Here is a 12449-nt window from a genome sequence, read left to right on the forward strand (position 1 = left end):
CTACTTTAATCTCCTAGTTGTATTGATAAAATTTCTTGAAAATACCGGTAAAACGCAGAGAAGAAAAATCTTTAGACGAGCGACGGTCAATAAGCCCGAAAATCAGTAGTAAATTGGACAACGGCCGTGGACGTATCAGTACAGTAGCTTGTATAAATTTTGTAAAACACCAAATACCCGTTAGGGTTAGAGTTATCTAATAGGGGTGGGTCCAAGCATCTTATTTATGACCATTAGACTTTTGATGATTTTTAATTCCGACGCTGCTTACTGAACCAGGAATATATACATATGTACACAAATATCATTTGTAGTAAATCTTTTTTTCAAACAAATTGTTATACTTACTGCAAATATACCACACAAATGTCGCATGCACTGGATAAGAAGGGTGTTACTGGTTCGTTTTTTAGTCCTGTCGGGCAACATGATCTGGCCGTCCGTCACTTGAAAGTGCTAACGTATCTGGGTGGTCCGTGAGAGTGACATATGTGATGCAACATCTAATGGAATTGTGTTTATTTAACAAACTGACAGTATTATAATACGTTGCATATTGCGTTTTTGGACTTCCAGTTTATAAAACAACCCGTAGTTGAATTACCTTATGTACGAGTAAGCGGTCACATATCCGTACATTCAAGTATTTACCAGGGTGCGTTTTTAAGTTCGCGGAATGGGTAGGTGGGTCATTAGTCGGGGTACTTACTCAAGTCATTACGAATTAAGAAACTCACTATTAGTATAAATGCCAAGTTTTATCGTCATTAGGTCAGTAGTCCTTGAACTATGGTCGGCCAAACGAGTCAATCGAGAATAAATTGTGAAATATGGAGAAAATCGAGTACCGCGTTGTTATAAAGTTTCTTACCAAGCAAGTAAAATCAATTCAAACTATACTGGAAGAGATGCTAGCCGTTTACGGGGACCCTTGCCCTGGTAAAACCATGGTTTACAAGTGGCATACCCTCTTTAAGCAAGGCAAGGACTCGTTTGAAGACGACCCACGGCCAGCCCGGCCGATCGAGATGACTCATCATCATCATCATCATAGGGTCGTCAGTCCTAAGACTGGTTGGACACGTACCTCCACTTTTTCCTATCCTGAGCTAAACTTCGCATTTCCCTTAAACTAGAACAGCCCACATCCTTAACTATTTGCGAACAGTAATCTAATCTAGGTCTAGCTCTATCCCTCCTAACTCCTGTTTCTGCCTCTAATATGTCTCTGACTAGACCTTCATGCCTGAGAAGGTGTCCTATCAACCTATCTCGCCTATTTCTTATTGACTTCCATAGAGTCCTCTGTTCTCCTATTCTTTTTAATACCTCTTCATTTATAACCTTCTCTAACCACGTTATCCTCATCATCCGCCTATAACACCACATTTCGAAGGACTTTTCTTTTCCGCCGCGTCCACTGTCCACGTTTCGCACCCGTACAACGCCGTGCTCCAAACATATACCTTTAACAACCTTTTTCGAATTTCTAAATTAACCGTTCGCGAGCATAGAAGTGACTTCTTTTTATTAAACGCGACACGACCCTGCGCTATCCTCTGCTTTATATCCCTACTACTCCTTCCATCCTGACATATCTGACTTCTTAGATGTCTAAAATCAGCCACTTGTTCTAATTTTTCGTCTCCTATCTTTATATTCGCTCTTTCCCTACTTTTTCTTCTATGCAGTGGAATAAAAAAGGCACACCACTAGAAGTTTAAGGTGTCACAGTCGGCTGGGAAAGTCATGAGATCCTGTTGATCGATTATAAAGATAAAGGTGTCTCCATAACTGGATAATACTTTGCTTCAATCCTAGAGCGGTTAAAGGAAGCAGTCAAAGTCAAAAAAAGATGTCCTCCTTCTGCACAACGTGCCTGTCCTGCAGGTGGGCTTTGAAATTTTGGTTCACCCACGCTGGAGTTCTGACCTGGAACTCTTTCGGGAAATTTTACCAGATATTGTTTTTGAGCGACTTTCGATGATATTAGATAACTTCCGATTTTGTTATCAATAGCATCATCATCATAAGACTTTCAACTCAAAGACCCATTGGAAACGTACCTCCCCTTCATCTCATTTTGAGCCATTTTTCGCTTTTCAGGAATACTAGATGAACTTTCATCTCTTTCTTTTGCGAACAGTAATATAATCTAGATCTACTACTACATCTCTTCATTCCTGTTTCTGCTTTTAATATGTTTCTTACTAGCATTTCATGTCTGAAAAAGAGTTCTACCTATCTAATTTGCCTATTTTTTATTGACGTCTATAATTCGCTCTCGTTTCTTATTCCTTATCATTTGTAACATCTGAAATACTTCTGTTTCTTTCCTAGAGCGTCCACCGACGATTTACTGGCAACAATGATGTTCTCGGTAAATTATCTTTTAGTTTACTTAGATCGTATGTTGTATCATTTACCAATTTGGTAATTTTTTTTTGAATATTAGTCTTATACCATAGAAAAGGAGCAGTATAGATTTTTGAGAAAATTACCCATTTGAACTAACTACCCGATGTCCTATAATGACCATGAGTAATCCCAAAGAGGTAGACAATGCATTTGTGATATCCATTCACTCAAGGTGCTTATTTACTGTATTAAACTGATGAATAATCTTAATAGTGTTGCAAGCTTACTACTTACAAATGGTAAAATACAAAGTACTTGAAGTACGTAACATATTTTATATCAATCCTCCATCTCTAATCTACGACTTAATTAGATAGGTCTTTAGATTTATTGTTAATCCCCAAATGACCGATTTCAGTATCTAAAATGTATCTCGAAATTTAAAACATATTTAGATACTTACGAATGCTCCTTAACTTTAACTAGTATTAAGAATTACATATTTTGGTAGTTTCTATTTTAAACTAAGATTATCACCATTTTTTATTTATGCTGCTTTATAATATTCAATTGCAATAAAATTTCATTCGTATCTATACTCAATACTTATGTAGTTAAAGAAATATAACGAACGACTATTTTATAGTTATCTGCAAACATAGCTTTTGTCCAAAAATTAAAGCTCTACCTTATTAGATAGTTAGAATTTTTGTACATAACATTACTTTCTTTCCTTTTCAAAAACAGTTTCGTTTATAATATCAGTTTTAAAGAGAAATAAAACGTACTTACCCCAACAGTTGTGATGAAACTGAAACAAAAGACGAAGATTTTTAATGCGATTGATAATTAAATTTAACAATACTGCTGATAAACAAGTGCGAAAAATAATCTTTTTCGTTTTATTATATTAATTTGGTTTTTAAAATTTGATAGTTACTAATTTTTGATTTTATTTCATTACATAGTCATTGAGTTGATCATAACAAGCTTTATGTGGTAACATATTTTCTCTTATTTCTTAAAAATTGCCAGCCGTTGGTTTCCTTTTGTATTTTTGCAGCTGATTTGAATTTTTCTTATTAGAAAATGTGTGTTAGTAATTAATCTTCGACTAACATTGTTAGTATTCGTTAGTTAGTACCTATCACATGTTTACATTAAATGAATTTGAATTTTAGGACTTCATTTTCGACGGATTTTAGATATTTTAATATCTATCAGACGATTATGAGGTAGCATTAAAGATAGATAGAAGAGTCTAGTTCTTAAATTTCGTTTCAGTCTTCACCATAATTATAAGTAAATGCTAGAGCAAGGCATAAGACCAATATAGTGTTGATCTTGGTCTTGTCCTTGTATAATTAGTCTTTGTTTTTACAAGACTTATCAATTACAATTTGTTGCAAAAGAATCACTGTATTGATTAGTTTTGTATGAAAGTTGTCTCTGTTACCGGCGGCCAAATCTAATTCGGATGAAAATAGTTTCGCCTAGGCCAACTAGCTTATCCTTAAATAAAAGTTAAGAACTAGTTTGACCTAAACAAAATAAATTTATTCAAAAATCGGGTTGTTTGGTTAGTCCTTACCATAATAATGAGTAAACGCTAGACCAAGACAAGATAAATGTAGTTTTGGTCTTGGTCCTCTTAATTCTTACGCGATCGGTTCTTGTAAGTTTTTTGCAAGACTTATCGTAATAGTTTGGAAAGATTAATAACATTATATATAACGTGTTCTCCGTTCGTAATAACGTTGCAATTTCAAACCTATCCGTACATTTTTAGTGTTAGTATCTTGGATTTGATAGATAAGTCTTAGTCTCGATCTTGGTATCGCTAAATGTGCAGGATTAAGACAAGACAAGACCAAGACTACCTACTCCTGCTGAAATAGTGACGATACCTATTAGGTACATTTCTCTTTCAATGAATTTGCCGAAGAAATTTTATTAAAGGTAAAAATTAAAATGAGTAACTTACTTTTTGGCATCTTGAAAGTCACTATATGTACCTATATGTTTTGAAAATATCAACTGTAAGTAATAAGTGCGGTTTAAAAATAAACATTCTATTAGCGATATATGTTGATGGTTTCCGACGAAATATATAAACAATGTATCCAAGCAGCATCGTTTGTAAATGATGACATGAGAGAAAGAAGAAGAAACAAAATGTTAATAAAGATGTGCGCGAATGTGGGCGGGCTCGATGTAGCGATTCATTTGGTTGGTCGTCCCGACACCCTCTTATGACAGATCGCAGCATCCCCGATTTTCCATTGGACATCCTGGCGCTCTCAATTATCTTTATCTTTGAAATCTCTGAACCGTATCCAAGTTTATTGTATTCTTTTATGGTTTCTTAAATTGGCAAAGTGACCGTGCTTAAAAATTGCAAGTTTTGTGGTTACTGTGCTATCATAATCTTTAATTTTTGATTCTGTGAAAATTTTCTTTTGTGGATTTGTGGTAGGTAAGTCTTAATAAAAATAACGAAGAAAATTTAAAGGAAAAAGAGTATTTGCAAGATACTGTTGGGATTTAAAAACCGTCTGTTTAATTTTTAAATTTATTAATATAAATTATTANTCTATATTTACTTGATGGAAATTCTTTTATATGTTCAAATTATAGTGAAAATCCATCTGAAGTTTATTATCTCAAATATATACCTAATGGTTGTAACATGTTCAATTAGATTTTAAAGTATTTTTTACAATTAAATTCTATTATCTAACTCAGAGTACCTACCCCTATTTCACAATTTTTGGACCTCACACAATATTCAAATATGAATATAAAAGTTGTTTAAAACCGATACTGAAAATAAACTTGAATCTAAATGTCTAGTAACTGTAATTTATAAAAATATCCTTCCTAACTACATTAAACTATTTTATACATTTTTAAGGTAATTCTTTTTCTTTAGGGAGGCTTGGTCAATCATTTTATCGGTGTTGGTTTTCAAAATTTATTTTATGCCTTGCGACTCATATATGATCTCTGCTATTAAAATGCCATATTATGAATTTAGAAAAACCTATTGTCCTTTAGATGTTCAAAGGGTCAAAAAAAAGTGTAACAGAGTAAAAAACCAACAAATTCTATTAGTTTTGAAATGCCTTAACTTGTATATCTAATGACTACTAACGTCTGAATTGTATTACTCATATTTTTTTCATTCAAAAACATTAATAAATTAAAACTTGATTCCTTTGGTTCAACAATAGTTAGAGGTGCCATAAGGAATTTACGAATGCTGCACCGTTGGATTTTAATCAGTTTTCAATTTCTTTTTAGTTGTAGCTCTAAATATGCATTTGAAAATAATAATTTCTATGATACATGTGTATAAAACATATTTATATATGTTTTTTTTCGACTAGATAATTAAAGTATCGAAAAATCAATCAAAATTATTGCTTATCTTGAATCACACAAATTAAAAATTTTCTTTATTAGTAAGTTTCAGACCTAAATTTCCCGTTATTTTATGAACCGTTTACTGTATTACAAAAATCCTTTCTTCTTTGTTGATTTACACAAATTGAGAAGATATTTTAATATTTCAGTTGTGTACAGAATAGCCAGATAGACAACTAAATCAAAAATTAAGCGGTTACAGAAACAAAGAACGAAAATGTTATCAAATGGTCGTTCGTCAAGGGTTCCAAAGTGTGCTAGGTGTAGAAATCACGGAATGATATCGACTCTGAGAGGACATAAAAAACAGTGTATATACAAAAGTTGCAATTGCGCCAAGTGCAGCTTAATCAAGGAACGACAAAGGATAATGGCAGCACAGGTAATTAATAAATTATTTAATGACTCTTAAGTCATGTCATAAGGCATCTAATCATTAGAATCATCAATACTCAAGTCAGGGAATGACGAATGTGATTTACTAATTCTTTTCTTGCTAAAAAGTTCACGTCAAATTTACAGTGAAATAACAATAAATTTTATCGTAATCATGAAGATCGTGTTAAATTTATGGTAAATTTTATATTAATCAATAGTTGAGACTTTTTTGTTGTTAACTGTGAAAAAAAGGCTTTTAGTAACGTAATCTTCGTCTATTCTTTATTATTTCTGTTTCTAACTTAGTCCTTCATCCAGAGCCGGACTGAAGATTTTGGCCCGGGGTGCGATGTAACCAAATGGCCTGGTTGAGAAGGGAAAGTGCACAAATTTTAACAGCACTCGTTTTTAAATAAATTTAAGAAGTTAGGAGAAAATTTGCGTTTGTCTTTGCCTCGTTCTTTGCTCTTTTAAAAATTTTTTATTTTTCGAAAATTTTATAAANCTATCGAATATTATTGAAAACTATTAAAAAAATTATTAAGCTTTTTTTAATTTCTCTCTTTTTTTTCACATTGTCATTTGGTCCGGTTTGGTCCGGGGTGCATTTGAACCCCTGCCTCCCGGGCCAGTCCGGCCCTGCCTTCATTTCTCACAATTTTTCGAATTTCAAAATTAATTGTTTGATTTAAAGAACCGATTTATTTTTGTTACATCGTTATATACTTTCCATTGTATACAAAATGTCCTTATGCATATTGACCGATTTACATTAAACTATAATGTGGTATTAGAAGAAGCAACAACAAGAGGAGTAGGGAGGAAACTAAGCACTCGAGAGTCGGGAATATCGGATTTGCACTGACTACCAATGAGTTGGTTGTTAATGTTTGTACAACAACAGGGGACATGCGATACTTTTCTAATGGAATATCGATCAAATCGGTCCTCGACGCTTTATCGTTTCTATCAAATTTCACTGTTGAAACTGACGACATTAACCACTTCATTATTCATAGATAATTTTTTTATTTTTTCCGTGACAGTTCTTCGGAAAAAGAAGTCAAACAAATTAGTAAGAGATAGTCTAACTGATGGTGACAGTGAATTATTGAATTACTAATTCAATTTAATTGCAAGAAAAAGCATTTTATTTGACATTACTATTGCATTCGTTGTATTTTGTTCCTTGTTCGTATTTCCACAACGATGTATACGACCGACTTCAATAGTTGACCAGAGTTGTATGATTCTTGTCGAATTTTATTGACAGATTTTCATTTTTTTGAAAAGCTCTCGAAATTATTTTGTTACGCGGTCATAAAAGTGCCAATCGGTGTATGATTTATTACCGCGCTATTGCTTTCGGCAGATCAAAGGATTGGTATTGGTCATTGTCGTGCTTATTCTGTCTGGTCTTGTACAAATACTTCAAGTTTTGGTCTTAGTCTTGCTTATAGTCTCGGGATTGATTTTGGTCTTGCTCATTTAATCTGACACTTCGTTTTTTTAATAATTCTTCTAAGCACATTTTTTTTTATTTACCGACAAAATAATTGTCTTAATTCCGAAATTTTCGGTCAAACATGTGAACTTGTCACGATTTTTAAAGAAAATAGTGTTGATAGCTGTGAATACGAAAACTCGAGAACTTTACCCTTTAGTTAATGCATAAATTGACGAACAAAATAGTACAAAGTACTTGAAAGAAGTAAACACTTTTCTATATTTCTGTATTTCAAGCATGCGTTATCCATAGGAACAAAGAACACCGTTTCCGAGGATATTCTTGTAGATTCCTTTACTCAAACAGTGCTAAAGTTTTTTTTTATATTTAGTGTTAAAATTTAGTAAAAAAAAAAACTGAAAGTTTCGCTAATTATCCAGAATTGGAGCTCCAGACCAAAATGGATCAAAAATTTTTTCATCGATTTCCGATCATTCTACATAAAAGAATTAGATATTAGAAAGTGGGGGAGACAGCTTTTTATGACTTCATACATAAAAAAAAATTTTTTAATGATAAGTTTTCAAAATTGCCACAATTCTGGATAATTACTTGCAGTGGTGACGTCATTGTGTGGTTAGGTAGATTTATGACAGATTGGAGTTATTTAATACCCCTGCTGATATGTTAGAGTATTTTATTCACAGAAGGCATTAGTTTTATACATTTCCTGGTACAATATAGGCATTTCATACAATTCCTAGAATTGGGACTCCAGACCAAAATCGTTTCAAAAATGTTTTCATTGATTTCTGGTCATTTCTGAGGGTTCAATGATTATATTTGAGACGGGGGAGGCATTTTTTTTTATTACAGCATACATAATGGGGTATATGGTGTATGTTAGCTATTATTCTTTTAATATTAATAAAAAAATTCTATGCAGTGAAAATCGTGAGATAACGAGATTAAAAGCTTGTATAACTTTTAACACCCCATCCCCTTCCGTCCCTGATCACCTTATTCATCTCTTCTCGTACCTACAGTTTAGAACTGTAATTTGGATTTTGAAAAATTATGATTAGCAATTATCAAAGAATCAAAAAAAAATTTTTTTATTTATGAAGACACAAAAAACTGTCTCCTCATCTTCTAATATCTATAATTCTATTATGTAGAATGACCAGAAATCGGTTAAAAAATTTTTTGGAGCGATTTTGGTTTGGAGCCCCAATTCAGGACAATTACCAAAATTTCAAATACTAAAAATATTTTGTTCCAAGAATAACATATATTAAAGTCGCTTCAAATAGTTTAACACATAAATCCACCGTTTAGTCTTGCGTATTTGGTCTTGGATTTGGTCGTGGTCGTGTTCGTTGGGTCTTGGTTTGCATTTTCGCAAGATCAAGACGAAGACTGCATGATAAAGACCAATTTCGCTCATCATTAATGAACTAGCTATGTATTTTTTAGGTTGCACTTAAAAGACAGCAAGCAGCCGAAGACGCCATAGCCCTCCATCTGGCCTCCGCAGAAAGCGGCACCACATACGACTACTTACCCCCCGGTAGGATTTACGGCATGCAAGTAACTTCACCTGAAACATCAGAAACATCCGAAACGACCACTACATTAGACGGAAACAAAGACGACCCGGCATCACCTTCACAGAACGAAGAAATCACCGTAAGCCCCGCATCGATAGACATGCTCAGCAAATTATTTCCCAATAAGAAGAGGGCGGTACTCGAACTGGTACTGAAACGTTGCAATCACGATCTTCTCAAAGCGATCGAACACTTTAACGAAAACCAAACGTCGCATAGTCTCGTCGATGAGATTCACAGTCAGAAGGAGGACTTTAGTTCTGCTTTTAAACCCGTGTTTACGAAAACTAATCCGATGGGGAGCCTCCATCAAGGTTCAGTACCTTTTATATCCGGAAGCAAAGTTTTCATGCACGGATTGTACCCGTTTCTACCGTTTTTTAATCCTCAACCTGTACTACCTAGTCCTGTAGCTTACGTACCTGGCATTTGTGAATGTGAACAATGCAAACATGGGTTTTACCCACGAAATGATTCTAGACCATGAACTGTTACTCTTACATTTATAAGATATTCTTGTACTTATCGTATAAGTTCGTACTTTTGAACGTGATAATTTTAAGGACATTAACAGAATAAGTAAATAATTGTTTAGATTTTGAAGTCATCTTTTTTTTTGTATTGTTAAAATACCAAAGATATTGTTGTGTCTGTACCTACAAAGAATTACGTAATTATTGAATAAAAGATAAATAAACGAATAAGAAAATGCTTGCCTATTGATTTGCATACTATAATTTATACTGTGTATCTGGATTGTGGACTTTGCTAAATATTTTGATTCTATTAATATATTAATCATGATATACTATTCTATAAGTTATATAATTCTGGCCTAAAGGGTTGTACTGCAATATCAATCCCCTCATTTTTATTAAAACGTAAACAAGTTTCTAAAAAACAGAAGAAAAAATACCTGATCCTTTCGTAGCATACTCCGAAGTTCCACAAGGGTCGCAATTATGTCCTTTGTTGTTAAACTTAAGATTGCAGAATTAAAAATATTTTCTGATGATATAAGAACAGGTATACTTTATACTATGTTTATTTTTTGAACGAACCTAAAATATCAAGTATCTAGGTACTATCTTTTTGTAGAAGTAAAACAAATTAATACAATTTCGAATATAAAGTTGATAATCATTTATTTGGGTCTGTAAAGAATATAGAAGATCTTGTTGTAATCTTTGAAAAGAATTTTGAGTTCAAACTACAAGCAATATGTGTAATATCAAAGCATTTAATAGATGTGTTAGGTTTTGCTACACGCTAAACACAGGCATATTGGTCCTACTATTGGGGAAAACACACAAAACTTTAATTATGCCGTTATTATTGTGCCTTTCTCCTATACGGTTGCCATCTTACATGATATACAATAAGAAATTTGAATTAGTAAAGCATAAATTTCCCAAACGATTTTTTGGTATAAATATTCAGAAAAAATCCATAATTGCTAAGTTGGAAAAGAAAGACTTGTTCAAAAGCGAAAACTAAAAAAATGTTGATTTTATATTTTTAGGGTTTTTATAAAATTCTAAAGAAAATTCTTTAAAATCTTTTTAAACAAGTTAGTCGATTATAGAGCCTTCTTAATAAGTTACGAATAAACAAACTTCTGTTTGAAATTGAAAAAGAAAAGTTAACCGGAAAATTATGGGTCACCCTAATGCGCAACTATTTCTATTTCGGTAAATATTAATCAAAAATCATTTTTATTAACGCTATATTATTTGGAAGGACAAAAATAAAAAGCAAATTCTAGACAAGAAGATAAGACATTGAGATTCTTCAAGACGCAGAAGAAGGCAGAAGCGAGATTTGGAGAAATAAATATAAGAAAAAAATGACTGAAGAAAGGCAAGGAAAAGATACAAATTCAGAATATACCAAAGGGCGTTTTAATTGAAGCAAGGAAGATATACCAGAATATTTCGTTCAGACTAGGAATCAAGGATTTGGTTGGGGAACGGGGAACCAATGGAAGGTACGCAGGTAATGGACAGAAGTAGTTAAAAAGTTGGTACAATTTGTAATCAGGAATCCATTTTTTCTGTTATTTTGTTTTAAGAAAATCTTTAAATTCTGAAATAGAATCACTAATTTGAATAAAAAATCCATTTGGGTTTTAGTAAATTTAATAAAAGTGGTTTTTACGTTAACTTTAACATTTTACCCTGAAGTAAACAATTGAGTAAACCGATGTGTTTCGGTTTAATTTTAATATTTTTTTTGGTCGTTAGGGATAAATTTGCTTATCATTATTCAACCTATTTTATTTTGTTGTATTGGAAATTTCCATAATTTCAAATGCATGCAAGGTAGTGAAATATCTCTTCAATGTTCTTTTGGTCCCAATTATTAGTATTTGACATCAACCACCTTCGTTAATTTTATCATCAATACTCTTTAATTGTATGCAGGTTACAGTAATTTCATAGCTCGAGGCAGAGTTATACCTTGTTGGGTTTTCTTCTTATTGGCTTCTGGCTCGTATTCTTTTGTTGCATACCAGGTATTGGTGGTGGCACCAGAACAGTTTTTGATTTTGTCACATAATTTAGAGTTAGTTACGTTTTGTCCTTCTTCTTGCTAACTTGCGTTTTTAATTCGTAGCTTATTCGTTGTGGCTGTAGTTGCAATCCGTTATTTTTTAGTTAATAATTCATTTGTAAATAAAATCTGTATATAGTGTTTTATATCGAGTTTCATTCATTCGCTCCGTTAAAACCAACATTTTGAGAAAATACTGCTCGTGATTTCACGTCAAACACACTTAATCTATTAAATATATGAAATCTTATGACATTATTAGTTACTTAATAGTGGATTAATATGCAATATTAATTTGAAATCATTTTTTCGATTTTTTATTTACCCACTACAATCTACCTCAATTTAATGAGGGAAAAATTGTTGCTGTTGTCACACCCTCGCCGGGAATCGAACCCGGGACCTTTGGCTTTACGCACCAATGTTCTGACCACTAAACTACGAGAGGTGACAACAACAACCACGACCAACCGACCTACAAGGTTAACGATCCGTCGAACTAATGTAACTATATACTGAATATACTATGATTAAACATACATATAATTTAGATATCTTTTAGAAGTGAGTTAGTTTAATATGAAATATTATTCTGAAAATTCATTTCTGAATTTTTTACCCACTACACGCTACCTCAAATTAATGAGGGAAAAATTGTTGCTGTTGTCACACCCCCG

The 12449-nt window shown here is 32.8% G+C and overlaps 1 protein-coding gene across 1 annotated transcript in view; it reads right to left on the reverse strand.

Annotated features, from left to right (window-relative positions):
• Positions 1-12449, reverse strand: part of LOC108744951 (alpha-aminoadipic semialdehyde synthase, mitochondrial) — a 96614-nt gene that overhangs the window by 22080 nt on the left and 62085 nt on the right. The window contains exon 2 of the mRNA XM_025981722.1: positions 3151-3169. Coding sequence (XP_025837507.1) covers positions 3151-3169 — 19 coding nt within the window. The remainder of the gene's footprint in view (positions 1-3150; positions 3170-12449) is intronic.

Source organism: Agrilus planipennis, unplaced genomic scaffold (assembly GCF_000699045.2).
Source record: "Agrilus planipennis isolate EAB-ADULT unplaced genomic scaffold, Apla_2.0 scaffold42, whole genome shotgun sequence".
Lineage (NCBI taxonomy): Eukaryota > Metazoa > Arthropoda > Insecta > Coleoptera > Buprestidae > Agrilus > Agrilus planipennis.